Raw genomic sequence first — 22801 nt, 5'->3', positions numbered from 1 at the left:
CTGTACAGAAGTGATGAGTTTAACAAATAGAATGGATTACTGCATGGACTACTCTCAACCATTTAAAATCCTATTCTGTGCAGAAGCACAAAAACATGCAAAAAGAGACGTGCAGGACAGTCCAAGACTGGACAGCAAAGATAAATGTCACCCATTTCAGAAAGGAGGAAGAGCCAGTGGGAAAAAACAAAGCTTATTTCTAATGCCTGGTAGTTTATGTTACACAAAGTAAGCCAGTCCTTTAAAAAATTATCAGCCAGAACTAAACACTCATAAAAGGACACATGCCACAGCAACCAGCAAGGATGCCTTAGCAAATTCAACTGGAGTTGTGCTTTGTTTCATTCCAGCATGGCTGAATGTGTGTCTCTCTGCCAAAAGACAGGCTTGAGTGTGGTCAGGATCTTGTCAGGTGCAGTCCTGTATTATTAGTTCCTGGAAGGTGGATTCTCCCTAACTTATCCTTGTTCAGGTTTTATGGTAGATAAAGAAGGAGGCCTGTGTCTTTTCCTTCCTTAAAGATGAGAGGTAAACACAGGCACCACATTGGACACCTGATGAATGGTTGTTGGTTGAAATGAGATGTTGGGTGTTATCTGGACTGCAAAGGTCTGGGGATTAATACAAACTACCAAACATGAGAACAACTTCATTGTCTTCCAAATTTAGACTTGGGGTGATGTCTGGGATTTGGATCCTGTAGGAAATTGGTGGGTGTAGTATGTAGTCTGAATTCTGCTGAAAGTATCTAGCAAAACAGAAATAGTTTATTTTTTCTTAAATGTCATTCTCTCAAATTTGGTATTTATTTCATCAGCATCTTTAAATGCTTCCCTAGAGGGAATCCTTATAATAAATAATCTGCCCTGCTGCCTTAGAGGGTCATACTTCCAACTTTTGCATCCAAGCCACAAGCCCTTAAAATTTTTGTGAGATGAAAACACATCTGTATGCGAGGAATTTGCCTTTTCTAATGGCATGTTCCGTCTAGTGTGCTTTCCTGCAGGCTTCTGCCATAAGTAGAAATGACTGCATAAGTATTTGAAATTATAATGCCACTAGTTTGTGTAAACACTGAAGGTCAGTAGAAGTTATGAAGACATAAGATTTTACCCCAGAACAAACAAAACAGAACAAAATCCAATGCATGAACTTAGAAAAAATATATTCTTAGTAACATTCCTCCTATGTAAAGCTCTCCTGTGTTCACAGGGCTCGTCCCACTGCCCAGAATGTGTTCAGAAAAGAAATGGTAACAACAGTCAAAGAAAATTTGCAGATGTGCACCAGCGGGTTCTTTTTATGAATGATACAAACGTGTAACAGGCAGCAGCATTACCAGAAGAGTTCTCAGAAGCTAGAGCATTGCTGATGCTGTTCCTGTGCTACCCAAGTGGACTGGCAGATTAGTAGGTTTGTCAAGCTGCCACCTGTCTCCAGCCCATCAGAGATCTCCAAGTCCTTCCTCTGTAGGCTTTTACTTGTTTTTCCTCATGAATAAGCAGTTTAATCAGAAGAATTGTTTTATTATTATTATTTTGAACAGGCTGGTTACAAAGCATTAATTACCTTATCTTAAAGATAATTTTTATATATATCTATTTTGGTGGTATTTTGGGCTGCTCCTAGTAACACCAGGCAGCACAACCCTCTGAGGCTGTACACAAAGCACCATTTCTGCAGCCTTCACAGCTTTGCTCCAGACTATCTCAGCCTCCTGTACATGTAGCATTTCCTATCTTCTGCTTTTCTTGGAGCAGGTAGCTTCTCTCTGAAGAACTGATAGAAATTAACTTGCAGCTGAACTATCAGTGTGCAGATAATCAGCTCCCACAGACAGACCCCAAGCAATGTTGCTGCCAGCCCTCACCACAGTAAGATCTGGGAGTTCATTTTCAAAAGAGCTAAAGTACAGTCTCAAAGCAGTTTTGTGAATTACTGCTTAAGTGTTTAATTTCCCCATTTCATCCATTTCCTTCTCCAGCAATTGAAAGATGTGCAGCTGCCCCATTTCCTTTGCTATTTGGTTTCCCATGCTATGGAATCCTTTGTGTTGGACAGCCCTGTGTTGCTCCATTGGTGTGTAAGGATGGAGGAGAGCACAAAGGAGCTTGTCCATCCTCAGGCATTGATTGTGCAGGCAGAGTGCTCATGTTTTCTGTGCCTGGAAAAATGGCTGATGCTCTTGTGACTGAAGTCAGCAAAGGGAAAGGCAAGGTGTTCTCATCACATTGCCCACTCTGAAGGTATTTTGCATGGCTCAGTCATGAAAAGCTTCCCCTCTGCCCACGTTTGTGCCTTAAGAACACATCCACGCTCCTTTGGAGATGAACACCTGGATTCTGCAGGTTGCAGAATGCCGGGCACAGACAGCCAGCCCAGTAAAGCAAAGAGCAAAGCAAAGCTGCTGAGGTCAGGGCTGTGGGAAGGGGGCTGGACAAGAGCCCCTGCCCAGCACAGCAGGTGCTGATGCTGTTGGAGATGAGTGCTGCCTGACAAGCTTTCCACCAGAAAGCTCGAGATCTGGTGGTGTTCCTGCAAGGAATGGAAATGCTAATCAGACTGCAGAGCCTCGCTTCAGAGCTGTTCCCAAGGGGAAGCTATTCTGGAGCTATATATTCTTGAAACTGTTGAGTCCTAAAAGCAGCTTTATCTCCAAGCCCACACAGACCTGGAAGTTTTGAACAAGCCAGTGGCCCAGCCAGGGAGCTGTCGAGGAGGTAGGCAGGCGTCGTGGCAGGAAGCCTGGGGAGTTCTTGAACGAACAGACTCTAACCTTTCAGAACTTCCATAAAATGAAACCATTGTCACTAAATGTTTTGGAGGCACAAATGTAAATATTCTTTTGATTTGAGATAAGGGAATATTGGCTGGTTTGATAGGCTTTTTTTCTTTTCATTTCATCAGCCCTGATTTTTCGGTAGCATTTAGGTAATTTTAATTAGGTTGCCAAGTAACTAGCTGCCCTCTTGAAATTCCTGTCTTAAAATAATGTACCCTGTAGTGCAGGAAACAGTGATGTGGATGCACGCAGATATTATGGAGCATACTCATATATTTGGAAGCAATTTTTGCCATGGGGCTGCTTAGTGAAGTGGCTTAAGACTCTGGTGAAACCAGGGTTGCTTCCAGACGTGCATTGCAGATAAACACGTAGCACATATTCAAGGCACTGTGGCAGCTCCAGTGTGGCCATCCAAATTGCAGCCATGCAGCTGAGGAGGAGGGCAGACCTTCACAGCACCCTGCTGGATTGTGCTTGGAAGCATAGAGTGCAGCACTTGGGGCCACAGGGGCTGCTGCCTTCACTTGCCTGTTGGAACACACTGCATCCTATGAAAGAGAAAACATGGCTCCCTCTGCTACAGAAAAAGTGTTAAAGTTTTAAAGAAAAGCTATGAGCTCATGAGTGATGTATGAGAGCAAATGGCTTTCTAGCCTATCACCCTTGCAAGAGGGAATGATGCCAGTACTTTGTGCTTGTGGAGAGCCCACTGTGTTCCTGTGTCAGCTCAGGTGTGAGGGTGTTGCCCTCTCTGGTAGGTGCTGCAATGGACCAGCCCAAGGCAGCACTCGGTGCCAGCACCGCAGCTCCACGCTTCCCACCCTCCTACACTTACCACAAACCTCAGAAGAGTCTTTCAAGACTTCTTGCAGATAATGTATATCTACCCTTTAGCTCTTAAAGCTGCTCTTCAGAGTGATAGAATGCATCAATTTTTGGGGGAATAATTTGGACATATAATTAGAGTGATGTATGTAGCACATGGTATCGTTCCGATGGAGCATGATCAGCAGCCATGTTAGCCAGTAAATCATAAACCAAAGGAAATATAAAACTGTCTGAAATCAAATCAACAGTATAACAAAACAGGACAACTTAGTATATTTGAGTCTCTGCAAATATTTATAGTGTGTGCTCATGGGCCAGTAGTAACGTACATCTGTCTTTTGGCTCTGCTCATGCATTTAATATGAACATGTTATTTGTTCTCTTAGCCCAGTGGACTAACATCAGTATTAGCTGTTTCTATAACATTACCAGACCTTCTTCTAGGCATCATAGGAAACTGTTGTCAGGCTGGTTTTAAATTTATTACTTCTCATAGAAGTAATGTCACAGCCCATCTGAACTCCTCGATCAATATGCTGTTAAAGCCAGGGCAGCTTATCACCAACTTTCAAACCTGTCATCTAAAATTACTTTCTGCGCACCCTCCTTAAATTTCCAAACTTCCTATAAACTCTTGAATTTATGACTGCATTGGTTTTGGTCCATGTGGTATATTTGAAAAGTGGCCATAGTTTGATAGCATTGTAAAAGGAACAGTAAGAGTGACTTACAATTCTGCTTCTGAGAAATCATCTCTGTAAGGTGAAACTGATTAACCGAAGTCAGCAGAAGTTTCACTACTGACCTGCAAGAACTCATGACTGCATCTTTTACATCTGTCCTGTATTATTCTAGGATTTATCAGCAGATACAATGCTTTAGGGGGATTTCTCTGAAGCTCCTCACCAGCTAGCAGGTTCTGTAAGAAATGGGTAAGACTCCTGGTTACTTTAGATCCAGAGTAAAGCTGCTATTCTGACATATTGAATTTGACATAATGAAAAGTTTTTGACATAATGAAAAGTAAATAGACTCTCAGTTGGAAATTAAATTAATCATCTTGGTCTTAATGAACTCAGCCAAATTATGAAGCTCATGTGCAAACAAGGCAAGCAGTCCTAAGACTTTACCTCACAGCAGCATGTGGGGAGATGTAGGACTTGGCTTTCCTCTTCCTTCCCACTTGATTCTCAGATAATGGGTTTTGAAGCTTTCAATGCATCTGCAATGAGAACGGAGGACTTTTTTTTTTTTAACAGTATTCAGTTTGCAGTACAATTCCTATCATTTAGTACTAACAAGTAAATTGAGTATAGTTAAGTACAAAACTGGGACATTCCCAGTGCTCTGTGGAGAGGAGGACTGACCTCCTGCCATGGTGCTTTTGAGCTTGGTAGAGTTAGCAAGACATCATCCTTAGTTATCAACTGAACCAGAGATGAGTGAAGTGACTGAGACATGGATGTTCTGCCTTTTATGAAGTATTGTCAGCTGGGGTTAGAGGCCCACTTGGTTCAGGAAGCACAGCACTGGTGAGTTTCAGGTTCTTCATTAGAAAAAAATACCATTTTCTGATGTAAATTTACTGAAATAACATTGATACATTTACTGATATGAAATTGCTAAAGTAAGGTGGTTTTCTGTGCTTACACAAGAGGCAAGAAGCCTTAGTTATTACAAGGACACACACACAGCCCAATAATCCTGAACATAAGGCTCACAAGTTTTCTAAACATTAGGTATCTGAAATATTTCCAGGTTTTAGATATTTCTCAGGAGTGTTGATAAGCCCTTAAGCAGTGGGTTGATGCATAAAATCTAATCAAATGCAAAGGAAGAACAAATGAGAGAGAAGAAAAGTTGACTTCTGCATTTGTAATTATTATTCTGGGATTAATGAGGTTAGATTCAAAGCCTGCCTGACTCTATGGGATTAGCAATAACACAATTACTGTCAGGAGCAAGGTTTTCACAATGAAAACATCTCTGTAAATTGAGATTTTAATGAATTGAAACTTTCTTGTATATAAATATAATTAAGATGATCTCAGTCAAGGCAATAATTGGTTTAAGTCAAGTGTAAGATACTTGGGAGTATGTGTTTTTTTCTTTTTTTTCTGTGTATTTTATTCTTAATTATCCTTGGGTTTCCAGAAATGTAACTCTAAGCTATATTGCTGTTTGTGTGAAGCAGGTAATTTGCACTCACAGAATCTTTCATGGGTTCTCATGAGGGAGGTGCTGCCATTCCAGTGTTGTAGACGTCATTTTTGATAGACAGATAGTTCATGCTTGTTGGAAGAGGTGCTTCTTGAGGTGGTTTTAGGAACTATATGTGCAATAATTTTATTTGCATTTGTAAATACTATTACTGTAATGTTAAGGTTTATTCCTAAATAAAGGAAGTAAAGATTTAAGATCTCCTATGTGGTCTCAATTTTCTTCCCTTGAGTGTGTGTTAAGATGTTGCCTCTAATTATTTGACTATTTTTTATTTTTACTCAATTTTGTTTTTATTTTGAAAGCAGACTGCTTTAATAACACTTATTCAGTATTTTGTCTTGTTTTTAAAAGTGCTGTTGTTACCAATGACACAGTATTCAAACCTTACACCAAAGAAGACTTATTTTACCTGTGCATTTCCACAAACATTTATTGATTTGGTTCTACAAGACCCAGAGGAGGCAAGAACAGCTTCTCCTTGCTGTGTTACAGCTAGAGCTGTAGTGACTCACTAGAGGGCTCAGGTTCCCTATTTAAAGCAAAGGGGGAGCTCCCCTTGCTGGCTGGCAGGCTCAGAGTTCCTTTGTTCTGTGCTCAGAAACTACAGGTAGGGAGATTCTGGGCATGTGGTCACTTTGGGGTCACTTTGGGGCCTTGGAGTGCTTGCCTAAAGGTGGGGTTTAAATAAGTGCTCAGGTGAGAGCAAGGCTGTCACTGCTCCCTCTCTGCCAGCCCTGAGGAGCCTGGGTCCCAGCAGGCTTCCCCCAGGGGAGGGGCAGCAGTGGGCTCTGGGCTGGGGAGAGCTGGGGCAGGGCAGCCCCAGGCACCGTGTGCCTGCAGTGGTTCGGGTGGGCTTTGCCCACGCTGGGCTTCACAGCCCAGAGCCGCAGCCAGGAGGGAAATTCAGCACCACAGCCCCTGCCCATGTGTTCCCCCTCCTCACTGGGAATGGAGCTCACTCCTGCACAGAAAGACCTCCAGAGAATTAATTCTAATCAGACATTTCATCTGGATCAGGATCTGAGCAAGTTCTGATGGATTGAAGGTGACATGCCAAACTTTAATTGCAACCAGAGGATCCTAAGTGGCAAATCCGGTTGTTTTACAGGCCTTTTAAGTAAACAAAGTGCTTTTAGCAGCAGGCTGCAGCTGGCTTAGTGGAAATTAACCTTAGCCATGAATTCTGGTTTACTGTTTTGGAAAGAACTAAGTCAACTTGGAGCTTTAATGGAAGTACAAGTATTGGCAAAATCAGCAAGAACAAAATAGGAAGAGATTCTCAGTAGATAGATCCCCAGTCCTGCAGTGAGAGAAGAAAGCACAGATTTTCATTAAGGCATCGATCCTTCAAGCTCCTACATCCCTGGATGCTGTGGCAGTGCAGGGCACTCGGGGCAGGGCAGCAGGGTGCAGGCACACTTGCAGAACAGTTCCCTGTGCATCCCACGTGCACATCAGAGCATGGCAGCCACCCTCGCTGGGGTGTGGTGCCACTTCCCGCTGGGCTTGGCAGTTTCCTGACAAGCACCTGGCAGTCTGCATGGCAGAAGGAGAGATGGCACTGGGCAGTCACCGGCTCAGTGCCGGGGTCAGCTCCCCTCCAGGCAGGGCAGGGCTGCCACACCTGCCCCTGAAGTGGCTCAGGGTTTGGCACTGCCTTTCCAGCTCACTGCAGAGGGGTTGTAGCCTGTTTGTAACCCAGTCCCTACCTTCATCTCCCCTAGGAGGTGTCTAAAGTGCCAGATCCAGGGCTACATTGAAGATGGAAGTGTTAGAAAATCCCCAGTAACTTGGGAGAAAAGTCTTCATTGTGACAACAGCAGCGTATGTAATAGCGGTGGGAAACATAATTGATCCCTAGCTCCTGATTTGAAAAATGATATGGAACGCTTGTCACTCTGTGTTAGACCACCTAGAAACAGAAGAAATGTCTTGGGTAGGAAATCCTTCTGGCTATCCCTTCTTCAGGTATTTGGTGGTTAAGAGCCCTGAAGAGAAGTAATTGTTGTGAGCTGAGGTTGGATTCTGCTGGAGCCATTTGTACTCCACAGCATTGGTCTCGAATACATTTTCAGCAAACACTAGCCTAATCATGTTTTCATTTTTTCGCTCAGATTGTGGTTTAAATGTGCACAAGCAATGTTCCAAGATGGTCCCAAATGACTGCAAGCCAGACCTGAAGCATGTCAAAAAAGTGTACAGCTGTGACCTTACCACGCTAGTAAAAGCACACTTCACCAAGAGACCAATGGTGGTAGATATGTGCATTAGGGAAATTGAATCTAGAGGTAAGGCATCGCTAATGGACTTTTGTTGCTTTACTGATAATCCATTTAGATTGATCTGGGTCATCTGGGTTTCTGTGGAATGTATGACTGCTCAAAACAGATTTGCACAAAACATTTTATGACTGCCAATTACCCTGCACAGCTAATACTATACTGTGCATTATTTCATGGTTCATACCATTTATAATTTTTATAGATTCTGCTAGAAATTGCTTAATGAGAAGTTACTGCTTTGTAGTTACATATTAGTGCCTATCTTTCCAATAATATATTCATTTTAAAAATTAAATGAATGTGGCAAAACAAAGGGGGTTCATATTAATGTGTTCACTCTTGCTAGTTTCTCTAGCCCACACTGAGTATCCTTTTCTAGAATTGGGGTCCTTGTTTTTATTCTGAAATAATAACTGATTATCAAGTATGTTAATCTAAGTTATTTTTAAATGAGCTGTAATTGGTTTAATACATTCCTTTAGCTCTGAAGTCATTTTCGTAAATGCAGTTTAGTGCTGATAGAACAAGGCACCTACTGCAATGGTCAGGGTTAAAACACCAGGATAAGGTTTCATTCTGGAAGAAAAACCTGATGAGGCTTTTAAAGCATGTCTACTTCTTCTACCTTAAATTAAAACCTTCCCAAGGGAAGAACCTGGTTGAAGGCAACTGTAAAAATCAGGACTAATTTTAATATTGTTAAAATGTTCATTGCAGGTCTTAATTCTGAAGGACTGTACCGAGTCTCAGGATTTAGTGATCTTATTGAAGATGTCAAAATGGCATTTGACAGAGGTACAGTCTTTCCTGCATGCTGGAACTTGGTGCTGATGTATAAAATATACACAGATTTTCTGCAGAGCCTCTGTCTCATGCTCCACTGCACCGGTGGGCTGAAGGAGCCTGACGGCTGTGCTGGCAGGAGGGGAGACGCCCCATCAGAAAAGCATATCAGCCTCACTTTGGCCTTTATTACAAAAATCTACTTTTCTCCTTCCATCAGTATCTGTGCTCCAGTAACCATGTGTGTAGGAAGGACAAAGCTTTGTGAACTACTGCCCTAGTTTGCAAGTCAAACTCTGCTTGGAGGGGTGGGGGAGGGATAGAGGGTGAGTGGTGAAGTGCCTTAAGAGAGCTGTGCAACTTAAATCCATCTTTCTGGATGAAAGCTCCAAAATAATAAGATGAATGCAATAGTGCAAACAAAGTTTGAATTATTACAGACAAAAAGAAGGTCACTGAGAACAAACTCTTCTCTCTGAGAAAAGACAGTGGGAAAACTAAAGGCTTTCCAGCTGCAGTCTCTATCCCAGTAGAAATCAAGTCCAGAATCTGTGCTGGAAACTCTCTTTCCTGTTTGTCTGGAGGACTGGACTGATTCGGACAACATCTGCAGTGTTAGCAGGGTGGGGACATGCTGGAGAAGCCAAGTTCTGGATCTGTGTCTGCTGCAGTTGGAGTAGGTAGTATGTTGTAGTTAAATGGTGAACACATGTTTTTCCTATAAAATAGGGGAGCTGTGGACAAAGCTGGTTTTCTCCCTGTTACTTTTTTCCATGACTCCCTGGTTTTTCATTCAGTGCTGATGAATGTGTTGTTTTGCAACGCAGCGTGTTCAGAAATAGCTAAACATCCACACCTTCATACAAAACAGATACTGCAAGATGAGGCAGGCAGGTTAAAAAAAAAAAAACCCAAACTGTATTTTTTAGTAATTATTTGAAACAAAGAAAAGATGTGTTGCTTTATAAAATGCTTGAGGTTTTCACTCAGAAACCATGAACATCACAGTCCAGTAATGGTTTTATGTACAACAGCCAAAATCTGTAGTTGTTTCCTTTTCAATAATGTTTGTTTAAGTTAGTTATTTTTCTTTTGAATGCTGCTGTATATATGTTTACATTTCCAAGGCTTTAATATCAGTGTCTTCTCCACACAGATGGGGAAAAAGCTGATATTTCTGTGAATATGTATGAAGATATCAATATTATCACTGGTGCACTTAAACTGTACTTCAGGGATTTGCCAATTCCACTCATCACATATGATGCCTACCCAAAGTTCATAGAGTCTGCAAGTAAGTATAACACATTTTTGTCTGCTTTTCATTCTTAGCCTTTTCTACTTTTTGTGCAGGATTGTCCTATTTGTTTTATAGCTGTCCCATCAGCTCTTACCCTGGATGCCCAGTTTAGTAAGAATTGCAGGACTAAATATGCAGTGCATATTACAGCCTGACCATCTGATGCTACCTGAGCATGGTTATATTTTCCTTTGCCTTTGTCACCATGAATGTTTTCTTTTCATCACACATTATGGATTATATCAGTGGTGTGTCTTGCATGAGTCCTGGGTACTTGACAGTGATTATTTAGTGTATTGGTTTTATGGTGCTAGAAAGAAAGGGACTTATGGAAATTTTTAGAAGTAAGATGTCATTTGTTTCTGGAGTTGGTTTTTTTGAGTGTTTTCATAAGCTGATAACCATTCTTTCTCCCAAAGCCACCTTTGAGCTGGCCTTGCACAAAGTGTGTCTACAAGCACAGCAGTAAGCCCAGCTGGAACATCTCTCCCAAATATCCTGGCTGCCTGAAGCATTTCTGTGATGTGCTCACACCAGCCACACCTGGAAAGGTGTGAAGTAGCCATGGGTAGAAAACAAGGACTGCATGCTGGCCTTACAGCTCCTTCAGAGAGGGCTTTTTCCAAGTCATATGGAGACAGCCAAAGGCACTGATGGCAAAGTTCCCAGTACCTTCTGCTCTCCCACACTTGCACCTGTAGATTATTTGTGCAGAACCAGTCCAGTCAGCAAGATTGCCAGAGGATTTTTTTTAGTAGGCTGCAGGGAATCTTTCAGTGGAGTGCAGTTTGCTTTAGGGAGTTTTCTTTGTCCAAATCCTCCATGAGTAATCCAGCAGAGCTGTGAGACCCTATCTCCTGTGCAGGCCAGGTTGTTGCCTTTCTGTGTGTGAATTCTGGCTGTTTGAGTGGTGACAGTTGAACATCTGTGTTTCAGAAACCACGGATCCGGATGAACAGCTGGAAATTCTCCATGAGGCGCTGAAGCTGCTGCCACCTGCACACTGTGAAACATTACGGTATCTCATGGCACATCTGAAGAGGTGGGTGGAATAGCTGTAAAGAACTCTAAGCCACACTCATTTTTAGCAAAAATCCATGTTAGCACCTCCAGAAAAGTCAGGTCAAGGCCCACCAAATCCTGGAAAGGGCCTGTGGCAGGAGTGGTACTGTGCACAACAGCAAAACTCAGACACTGAGGATTATCCCTTGCAAAGCAAAACCAAGGTGGCATGTTAGGGTGTCCATTTTAATTTCTCAAGTAACATGAACTTACTGTCAATATGTAAGAATCATTGCATTTCCATAGAAAAACTACTTTATTTTAAGGTCTCTTCTGCCTTTTTTCATTTTGTAGTTCTTCTACAAGTAGGACTGTGTTGACTCTGCTGAGTGCCTCAGGCAAAATTCAGCTACTGAGTTTCTGCCTGAGTTGTCCCTTTATTTCAGTGACATTTCTAATGGGTGTTTTAAAACAGACAAAGGGTTGAGAGACATAGGAACAAAAAATTCCACCTTACAGCTTGTGATGTGTGAAGTTCATTTTTCCTCACCCTGTTCAAGATTAGCTGCTGCTGCTCTACCTAGCAAGTTGCTTTTGCACATCATATTTCTGGTATAGGTGAATGATTAGGTAGAAAGGTGACAAAATTCACTATTTTTAAACTTCTGTTTAATGCTTTGCTAAAAGGAGTTGTGCTGCTCAACAGGCCATTGCCTTTGTGCTGAATTCAGTAATCAGACACAGCTCCTTTATTTGGAATACTTGCAGACTGGAGACCCAGCAACTCAGTAACATCAGTCTGACCTGTTTTCAGATAAAAACTAATGCAGAAAGGGAGAAACAAAAGAAAAATCCTGAGTTTGTAGTTTTTGTATACCAAAGGAGTTCAGTGCAAGTGAGCATGGTCTGTGTGCTCTGAGGAGGACAGACACTGGCTCACCACAAGCCCACAGAGTGTTTCCTTTCACTCACTCCCAAGTGTTTCACCTGACCCTCCCACGTGCGACCTGCTGGAAACAGTGGCCTCTCCTTGGGGAAAGGCACACATTTCTGTCCAGTTTCCCTGATTTTCAAGCATATGCAGGCATGGTCTGGCACAGAAGAAATGTGAGAATCACATTTTTTTTACAGAGTAACGCTCCATGAAAAAGAAAACCTGATGAGTGCAGAAAACCTGGGCATAGTATTTGGACCAACTCTTATGAGAGCGCCGGAGCTGGACGCGATGGCTGCGCTGAACGACATCCGCTATCAGAGACTTGTGGTGGAGATGCTTATAAAAAATGAAGACATTTTATTTTGAATATTTTGGGGGTTTTGTAATAAAAAAGGAAGCAACAGTGTTCTATGGATGAAGGAATATTTTAAAGTAATTTAATGGCGCTTGTCACTGAATTCCATATTTGCTAGAGCTTTCGATGTATTCAGGATAAAAATGAAGGAACTCTTTGTCGTTTCTGTAGTGCCATTCAGCTGATGTTGAAAAAGGTTAACACATACTTTCCAGTACTAGTAATCCTGGGTGTTTATCATGTTGAAATAAAAAACAAAATGCCTAAAGCTATTGCATGATTTGCTCCCTGTTCTCCCTGTTCTGGTGAGACTCATTCCATGAAGAAAACAACTGACCTGGTGCAGCATCTTTGTTCTGGATAGTTTGTGATTGTAATTCAGCATGTTTCTCCGTGTAAACCTGTTGTGAATTTGCTTTTTTGTTCTATGTAATTGGTTTCTGATACTAAAAAGAAGGCAGACTTATGTGAAATGGAGCCTCTGGCCATTTATTGACATTTCATAGTATTCTCTTCTACTTTTGGGGCTGATTTATTCTTGGGTTTCTTTCCAGTTTTTCATCATATAGAAATTTGTTTTTAACAGAAACAAAATTGTACTTCAAGTGTTACTTTAAGTAATTCTCCATGATGTTTATGGTGGTTGCAGTGAAATCTGCAATACTGAACAGTGTTCCTTTATTATTATTATTGCTATTTCAATTGTAATTTTGTATTTTCATCTGGCATGCATATATTAATTTATTAAATTTTGCTTTAGAACTCTAACATTATGCTATTTATTTCTACTTACTGAACTCAGTTCAAAAATACTGATTGTTTCATTTCTTACCTTGGCACTTTAATGCCAAACAACCTGTGACTTAAAGAAATGAGTTAGAGTTTTACCAGTTTTGACAAGACTATTCTAAATATTTTGTATCCTGACATGTTGCTAAGGTTCTTACAAATTCCTGTCTACTCTGAAAACTCCTTTCTTCCTTGTCCAAGATGTCTCTCAAGAAGGCTTCAGAACTCTTAAATAAACCAAGAAAAGTATTGTCAAGCCATCTACTGCTTCATAAAATATATCTATTGTTATAATTGCCTCTATGTGAACTGGAATGGCTGTTCACAATTACACAACTGTAGCTGCCCACAGTAGATGGATACACCACCAAATTTCACATGCAGAGACATCCTAGGACATTTCCTTTCCACTTCAAAGGTTCAGCTCTGGTGCAAGTACTTTGGTCAGCCCTGCAAACACCTCCTGGAGCAGGAGAACAAGGAGGAATAATCCCCCAGTGATCAGAACCAGCTGTGCTGTCAGCACAGCTGACAGCAATAAGGTACCTCACTGCATCCCACCTGCCTTGCATGTCTGGCTAGGAGAGGAGAGGGAGATGGTGGAAGATGGCCCTTCTGCAGCTCTCCTGAACTGGGGATTGAAGGCTCCCAGGAAGGAAAAGGTGAAGCTGGGGATCTGCACTGGGAAGCATGTGGGGAATGCTGCTCTGGGCTGGGGGCTACTGAGGAGGCAGAATGGGGGAGGTTTTGAGGGAATCTAAAGTATGGGTTAGTTTGAGGGTTTTTTCAGTCGTCTATAGTATTGAAAGTGGCTTGCTGTTATAATTCCTGTTCTAATTAGAGCACATTATCACTTTATTTATGGCAATGAACTGCAACAGATGGAAAACTCAATGTCTCTGACCATAGCCTTGCCTCTCCCCAGCCCAAAAGGAGTGGCCCGTACGCTGCTCAGTCACATCTGCCTTGCCCTCCAGCAGCCACACGCGTTCACCACTCCCTTGCTGCAAGCCAACTCCTAAACATGCTGGATTGCCCACTGCTGCCCTGACACTTTGGGATGCATTTCCTCACTCGGCCCTGTGTTTCGGATGGCTCTTCAGGCCATCCATCAACTCCTGCCTTCCCCTGGGCAGCCCCTGCAGTGAGTGTCCTGTCCCTGCACTCAGCTCTCAGCCCCTGGCAGTGCTCGGCTCTGTGATGGGGAGAAGGGAAGTCATTCCAGGCGGTGCCGGGGAGGGTTGCGCTGCGGTGTTTGCAGTTCTGCGCTTGCCCTAGCACGCAGTCCCAGCCAGCTGTGGCAGCAGCGCCGTCCTGCCAGAGCTGGCACGGGGCAGGGCTGTGTCCCGCCGCTCCCTTCGTGTCCCCGGGCGGCCACTGGAGCCCTCGGCAGCTCTCGCTCCCCTGCGCTGCGCGGGTCACCCTGCGCTGGAGTTGCCCTTTCCAAAGCGTGTAGCAGGAAGCACGTAGTAAATGGCAGCAATTTAGAATAATTACCTTTTCTTCTGGTGTGAAATACCCAGCCGGGTGCTGCTGACACAGCTGCTCCCCTCCAGGTGCTTCCAGCTGCACTTGGGAGCAGAGGTGGCCACCGACAGCTGGATCAGTGAGAGAAAAGACTGCCGAAAATAGCAAGCCTAGATTTGCTCTGGGGATGGTCTGTGCACACGGGGAGGGGCAAACAAGGCTTGTTGGCTGCTAGTGAGCACCAGCCTCCTGCAGGAGATGCCCCCTCTCAAGCACAGTTTAACAAGGGATTATAATAATGGAAGTTTCTGCAGGAAAGGAGGAGAACCTAAATGGGAGCCACTGTTGAAAGAAAAAGCAAACAAAAACCCCAAAGACAGAGCAAGCAAAGACCCTACAACCCCCCACACCCAAAAGTAAACAGAATCACCCTCCAAAAACCCATGTCAAGAAATGCAGCTTTTCCCTGTGACCCTGCGAGTGGTGACAGCAGCTGCAGCACAGAGCCCGGGGTCAGGCAGCCAGGCCCTGCTGGCATCAGCACCCTCTGCTCTCCCGTGCCTCACTTTCTGTGGGCTGTGGAGGAATCTACATGCCAAGGATGATACAGCTTCAGACTGTGTTTAACACCAGATAATATCAATAGTCAACTAATTCAGGCTGACACTGTCTGCCAACCACCCTGCTCAGCCCACAGAACAGAGCTGCCCCTACAGAGTGCACATCTCTTGGCTTTGAGTATGCGGGTCATGTGTTAGGGTCAGGAATGTGGGATGGAGGACCCCAGCAGTCAATGAAGTGCTTTCTTGACTTGGAATCCCAGGAATCTATATGCAGTAACTTTCCCTTATTCTCTAATTGTAATTTTTTGTTAAGTGTGTAGGCAAAAGCCTGCATTTTAATCTTGTTTTTGTTACTATTGTAATGAAACTCTGACCTTTCCTGAGTGTAATCTTTTAAACAGGTAGTGCAGAAAAAAACATTGTCTTTGCAGTGAATTTGATATTTCTTTTTGCTAACCAGGAAGATGCTTTGCACGGGCAGACAAGCAAATTGCATTATTTGAGTTCCATTTATTCAATTTTTAAATTAAACACAGAAAAGGATATTTTTAATATTTGTATCAAAGTGACAATAGAATAAATAATCTAGACCTATGAGAAGCAAGGGCTATCACCAAGTTGATTTGTTCTCTGAAGCAATTGATTGCCAGGAGGAGTAAGTGCTGTCTCTGGTTCAGTTGCCCCTGCTGTCTCAGTGCTGGGGGCACGTGTGGACAGCTTGGCAGACACTGCAGCCAGCTCTCTGGCAGCACCTTATCAAAGGGCAGTTGGACACAGAAAAATATGTGGAAAAGGGATTAAACTACAGCTCCCCACTGGAGGGATGTGTGGGCATCCCCATTTCAGACTCCAGAGCTCAGGGAAACACTGTGTGCAGAGGCTGTGGGCAGGGAACCTCTGGCAAGGCTTTAGGAGAGCTCTGTGATGAGGGAAGCAAGCTGCCTTCTGAAACAAGAACATGAGCTATTGCTAATGTCAGGTTAGCTGACAGGATGGAAAAACCTGTTATTTATCATTTGATGCAATAACAAACTTTTCTGGTTCTTCCCCCCATCAATGGCAAAGGAAGGAAAAAAGGCTTCTAAAAGGCATATATGATGTACTCACTTTGTTCCTGACCTAATTTTTGCTTGCTGATGAATGTTCTGCAATGTTTTTATTATAGCTATAATTATATTGCAGTTGGGGAAAAAAAAACATTTAGTGAACCTAGCAATCATGGGTTTCTTTTTTAGTCGTACAAAATTACTGCTTAGCAACGACACCTCAGCCCTAGGAAGCTCATGTAATGCATGGAGAGGAGGGCCAGGATGTGTGTGTGCATCAAAGGGATTGCTGAGCAAACCAGGTAAGGCAAAAAGGGAGCCCGGTGCTCTGGCCACTGCTGGCAGGGCTGCAAGCCAAGGGCAGGGGCCTGTGCCTGCCCGGGGGTGTGAGGATGGGGTGGCACTGCCACTGTCCCCAGCAAACTCCCCGGGTCCCCCTGCAGCACGGCACTGATGGCCCTGAGCTGACCCCAGGGACCCCAGGCTGGGACACTGAGAAGAGGAAGCCTGACCTGTGCTTTGAGGGGTCCAGCTCTTCTTCAGCTTTTCAGCACATTCTCCCTCTGCCTTAGCCATGGACATTTGGAGTTAAGCTCTTCACCAGAGCCCTTGTATAATCTGATCATTTCTCCCTACTGGCCTGACTGTCTCTCTCCATGATCTGGGCCACATCACAGACATATTCCTCTTGATGCCTTTTCTAAATCTTTGTTTGGACAGCATGATTCAGTGATTATTGAATGTCTGTTGCTGGTTTTGTGGTCAGAGTAACATTTTTCTTTGATCTTGCCCAAGAGTGATGTCAGTGATCTGCTCAAGGAACTTGTTTAAGAGCTTTTATTTAGATGTCCATTTGTATTTCTCATCTATTTTGCCTCAAGGACATGTATAGCTCCTTACATTACTCAGGTGTTTATCAGTACTCTGCCTTGGTCAATTGGAGCAAATGGTTCTTAGACCTCTGGGAACCTTTGATTGATGTATTTCCTGAGGCAATTAGGCATTATTTTGAAATATATATTTGGCAGCCAACCAGGATTTATTTCCAAGCATTATGTTGCCTGTAATTTTTCTTTCTTGCTACCAAGCCTATAGGAGATTGAATGCTAAGCTTTCTCTCTTCGCCTCTTTTTTTTTAAATGTTTACTAACTCTGTCACTATTGTACAAACTATTAAAATTACTAATTCTGCAGATTAATATTCATAAGGTAGTGTATCCTAAAGCTTGCTGGAGGGATACTTACTAAACTCAAAAGAACTTAGCACCACACTGTTGCTCACTGCTCAAATCCAGCACCTACTCTGTTCTCAAAAAGGGAAGGTGAGAGATTCCTCTAGTTTGTTATCTGTTCTTTTATCCCCTTTCATGTTTTCCAGCATCATGATGCTGGACACATATTGTTTATACCATGCAACAACCCTCATCTGACATCTTCCACTAAAGTATTGGAATTCAGGTATACTGAGGTTGCTGCAAAGCGAATTAGACACCACCAATGTGGTGCAGGACAAGATACCTCACAAAAAGGGAGGTTTGAAGTCCAGCTGAGTACTTTTATTTAAAGTAGGCAGAGGCCAATAATGAAATAGATGTGGAGGAGGTGGAATATCTGTTGCAAGCTGCTGCAAGGTCAGTTGCATTGACTTTTGCAAATCCCTTTCTCATGGCAAATTGTGAGCTTCTCCTGAAAGTACTTCTTGCCTTTGGAGAAAAGGCATCATTTCCAAATGTGTTACAATACATTGGGTACCTTGGGTTTAAATTGTGTTCAAAACAATCCCAAACCCCAGCATGCATGTTCAGCAATCCAAATGCTCACTCTTCTCAATCATTTCAAATACAGTGCAACATTGAGTCTCTACATCTCCTTCATGCTCCCTCATTGAAGGAAGAATTGTGGTCTGCTCACAGCTTACTTTGAAGCTCTCTCTCTGTAGCCTAAATCAAGAATGGTTGGTCTGAGGCTGCAGCAAAGAAGCAGCTTGGCATTGACTGGGGAGGATACTGGCAGTGGAGGAAGCTAAAGCAGGAGTCACAGGTACTGCCATGGAAAGTGGGGGGACAGCTTGTTCAGTGCTCTGTGTCCATCCTTGGTTTGGAAACCTCCCCCAGCATTAGGAGGAATCCGACATTCTCTTTCTCTTGCACTGGTGGGAGGAAAAGCCCCACTGATGTTCCCTTTTTGACCTGCAGCTCTGATGTCATGTTTAGCCTCACACCTCAGCTATTGTCAGTTTGCCATTAGTGTTAGTGAAGGGTGAACCTTCCTGCAGAGCCAGCACAGCAGCCTTCCCAGTGCCCAGCCCAGTACACACCAGTGACTTGCAAGTGCAGGGGGCACAAAAAGAGAAGAAAGGGAAGATAAAAGGTTTTCAGAATTGGTTACCTAAAGTAGCCAGGAAAAGTGACCAAGGAAATTGGTCACATGGAATATTATTTTTAGTGAAAGCAGCACGGTTGGGCTGGATGTTGCAGGTGTGCCATCTGGACACTGCTGTGCTGAGCTTCAGTGCTGAAACCTTCTATGTGTGAGCACAGGCAGTGTGCAAACTCCAGGGCTGTGTGACAAGTCAGTGTAGATGTAGCCTTTGCCTGCTAGGAGGATGAACCTCATGATCAGGCTAATCCATAAACCAGGCTTTGTAAGGACTCATTAAATGGAACTGCCCCTTTCAGTGCCAGTTTCTCTCATGGGGCTGCTCCTCTGGCTCCTGCTCAGCTTGGGCTGCACTCACATTGCTCCCCTTGCTGTGGAGTGTGTTTACCAAGGTATTCCCCCAGCTGCCTTGAGTATGGTGTTTTGAACTCCTGTCAAATCCCAAATATTGGTGAGCAGGGAAATCTGGAATTTGTCTTCATGTGAAATGCTGAGTAAAATCTGTGGGGCTGTCAGAGGAGTGGGAGCCACCCCTGACTCCTGCCCGGTGCTCGGTGTCCCACCTATTTGTGCCTTGCCATTGCCAGCCCCCACCCTCCTGCAGGGACCCAGTTATCACTCGGAAGGTGTTTCTGGGCTTTAGGGTATATTTTTGTTTTCCTGTTTTATCAATTGTAAACACAAGCTTGTAAGTTCCCTGTCTAATGCAGCCAAGGTCTTGCAGGCTGCCAAGGAGGCAAAATAAATTTTGTGTGATAGGTGAGAGCTACATACCAGGAGCCACAGAAGTCAGTATTTTCCACTAATTACCAAGAAAATTCTGTGTGTGTTGGCAAAGATCCCAACATAAGCAATAAAAGTGAGTATTTGGCATGAGGTCAGTCCCGGGTAAAGTACATATCAACAATTCCAAGTGTGTCATGTGCAGGAACAGAAATCTGTCCCTGGCAGCGTGGCTAGAGGATGGCATTTCCTGCTTTAAAACACTCTGAAGGCTCAGGTAGCACGGTGAGGTAGATGTTGACTTTTTGAAGGCAAACACTGCAGCCCCAGGTGAGAGGGATGCTTTGCAGAGATCTGTGGTGTTTTCTAGGATCAGTGAGGGCTTATGGAGGGGAAGCACCATGTGGGGAGGGAGAGAGCATTGCCACTCAGCCTACTGGCAGAATTAAAAATAAAACAAACTTGTTTCTGTGTGTTAATCCAGATCACAGCAGCACTGAGAGAACCTGCATCCCAAAGGTAGGCACCCTAAAGCTCTCACAGGGTTACAGAGGTGTTCTCAGGATCACAAAAGTTGATCCTAGTTGCACTCACTCCAGGTGTGATGTGGGGTGGTTTAGCATGTCTGCCTTTCACCATGGCACCAGAGCCCCATGGAAAGCAGGTGACATCCAGATGGATTTATGCTTTCATTCCATAGCTGGGGCTATATGGGGAATGTGCTGTGAGGTGCCCCATGTTTCAGGATTTATTTTGTATTTGGGAGTGATGGCATTGCAGAAGGGTTGTAGTCAGTGAGCAGCAATCAGAGAAGGGCCTGTGACAATCTGTGCAGCAACTTTAAGCATCAAAACAATCCTACATTGCTACCTCTTCTATCCACTGGCTGTTTAGTGGAGCACCCCTCAAAATGCCTTCAGAATGGAATACTGGCCAAAATATGTCAGACCTCATGGGAGCTGAACAAGCAGCTTTTATGTGAAGCAAAACTTGAACAGTCTGCTCTGCAGTTACTCCAGTGGAGAATCTTCTGCCTTTACAAACAAACAGATATATCTAAACAGGTAAATGTGAGCATCCAGAGAAATACTTCAGGCTAAATGCTCCTGTGCCCACTCGTGAAAGCCACTGTATGGAATGGGGTAGGGATACAAAACATGTATTTCCAGAAGTCAGGTAATGCTGAGCTACTTTCTGCACTGGTAGTAACTCAGATATATACTTACAAATAGCATCTGAAGATGCACTTAAAATATAATAATGTCACCTCCAGAGGCAGATACTCCTAGGAGAGCACTCGGGTGCCTAACACCCATTTAAACTTTGCTTTGGTTGTCTCCACATCCTGCTGTCTCAGGGTGCAGCAGAACTGGTTCCCAGCTTTGACATCCAGGCCACCCTTTCTGCCTAGTTTTACTATCAGACTTTTGTGTTTTGTGGACTTTTTTGCAGCTGAAGAGAGAAAACTCGTGGCTGATGATTACAAAGTTCAGAACAAGTAGCAGCAGTGGTCTGTGTCGGATGAGTGCATTTTTCAGCTTGTACTGAATAAATAATTACAAGCATCACCTAGTTGCATCTGAGAATTAATGAGATTTTCCTGACCACAGAAGCAGAGTAGTTCAGGAGTCCTGCCACGCAGGAAAGTCTTCCTGAGGGGATGGACCAGCAAAGCTGCTCCTCTGCTGTCCCCACCACTCTGGCATGGCTCACACAAGCTGCTGTGCTGACAGAGCAGCCCACAGGAGCAGGGCAGAGCAAACCTCACAGCTAATGGACTTGTCCTCTTTCATTTCTTGTTTGGCTCTCCAGCACGATGCACCTTGGCCCCAGAGGTAAGCCTTATATTTGGATGGGAGCCTGAGAAGTAACCATGTCAAGGATGTCAGCTGGAGTTAAGTTTGCCACTGCTCTATTCAGTAATTTTGTTCAGCTCCAGGACTGGTTTCCTGGCGTGTCCACAGCAAAAAGGCAGTGAGACACTGCAGCCTGCTTATTGATTCCTCAGACATTTTGTGGTTGCTCAGCTTGGGCCAGTCACCTCTCCTGATCCTGTTCTCAGTTATTCCCGTCTTAATTCTTGCTGCTTTGGGCATTGCCTTGTCCAAAGTGGGTAAATAATCTTCTCTTGACAGTGTCCTTTGAGAAGTGTGACCATGAAGGCCAGTGCCAGTTTAAAGGTGAGCAATGTCTCTTCTCACTTGTGTTAGATTACCCCTTGTTAATCTAAAAGACATCTAATGATGTCTTTTGTGGCTCTGGTTTCCCTGTTTGACTGGGGACCTTTTCTTTGTTCTACTCTTTCTTTCCAGAGTCAAGTTCTTATTTTCTTTCCAGAAGCATTGTTCAGATTAGGTAACTGTGCACCGTGTCTCTGCCATAATATGAAAGCTCTATAATTGCAGAAGTTAAGATCACCACTTTTGAGCAAGTTTTTGGTATTTTCAACTCCTTTGGGTGATGTAATAGAAAACAAAGAAAATATGTGCTGAAACCAAATTTGCTACAAACATCAGTGGGGATAAAACATACTTGTGGGTTGGTAGAGGTGTGTCCGAGTATGGAAAATTGCAACTTTAGATTTCTTGATTCGAGGAATTAAATCTTGTCTATCAATACGTTTTGACATGTATATTAATGCTTAGCATGTTCTTATGGGCACTGGAATAAACCGGGTAAGTACAGTCATTAATCCCTTGAATCCTCATCCAGCTGTTGCCATCTGGCGGCCGTGGAGCCGGGCTCCGGCGGGGAACACGTGCCGTGACTGCAACCGGGGCAATCTGGGAACAAACGCAGGCAAACTCACCAATACTTGTCTGCCATCTGCCTTATTCGCTGCTGCCATCATCTACTGTCGCCAAACATTTTCCTGATACAAAAATGCATTTTAAAAGGTATATATACACTGCATTTGAAAACTGAAGCTACAACTGCTGGACAGTGCTATTATTTTCAAGCTTTCGTTCCTTTAATTTCCCTGATGTACTATCTAACCTTTCTTTTTATTAGTTTTGCTCCTGCTTCTCACCACCTCCATCCTCCCACAGGCCCTGTCATCCGTGTGTCTGTTGGAGCCTCTGGCACCTGCTCTCTTCCATCGGGCATTGCCTCTCTGCACGCAATTCTGTGACAAAAATTTCAGTTAAAATCTTGTATTCCTCACTCTGTCAGAAGCATGAGGAATTCTGCTCAGCCTCCCTGTGTCTGTGCAGTGTCACTCTGCCAAAGCAATTACCTGCAGGAGTATTGGTTCACAGCTGACTTGCTGTGGGCAGGAGCCCATGCGGGGCTTGTTCCTCGTGCATGGATGGAAGGAGCAATGCCCTACATTGAGCA

General features: G+C 43.7%; 1 protein-coding gene and 1 long non-coding RNA gene across 7 annotated transcripts in view; one reads left to right on the top strand and one right to left on the bottom strand.

Moving 5' to 3' along the window:
- The window catches only part of CHN1 (chimerin 1), an 89205-nt gene extending 75942 nt beyond the window's left edge, over positions 1-13263 (top strand). For all 6 annotated transcript variants that reach the window (XM_085585087.1, XM_077785063.2, XM_085585085.1 and 3 more), the window contains 5 exons: positions 7951-8124; positions 8836-8913; positions 10058-10195; positions 11138-11243; positions 12335-13263. In XM_085585087.1, the coding sequence (XP_085441213.1) occupies positions 7951-8124; positions 8836-8913; positions 10058-10195; positions 11138-11243; positions 12335-12506 (668 nt within the window). In that variant the 3' untranslated portion in view covers positions 12507-13263. The remainder of the gene's footprint in view (positions 1-7950; positions 8125-8835; positions 8914-10057; positions 10196-11137; positions 11244-12334) is intronic.
- LOC146766907 (uncharacterized) lies at positions 629-21701 on the bottom strand. The gene is made up of 2 exons (XR_014956724.1): positions 14782-21701; positions 629-4835 (listed from the first exon to the last, which is right to left on the bottom strand). It is a non-coding gene; the product is annotated as an uncharacterized LOC146766907 (long non-coding RNA).
- Positions 21702-22801: the final 1100 nt, after the last annotated feature.

Source organism: Lonchura striata, chromosome 7, assembly GCF_050655825.1.
Source record: "Lonchura striata isolate lonStrDom1 chromosome 7, ASM5065582v1, whole genome shotgun sequence".
NCBI lineage: Eukaryota > Metazoa > Chordata > Aves > Passeriformes > Estrildidae > Lonchura > Lonchura striata.
Note: the sequence above shows the minus strand (reverse complement) of the source record. Positions and strands in the feature narration are given on the sequence as shown.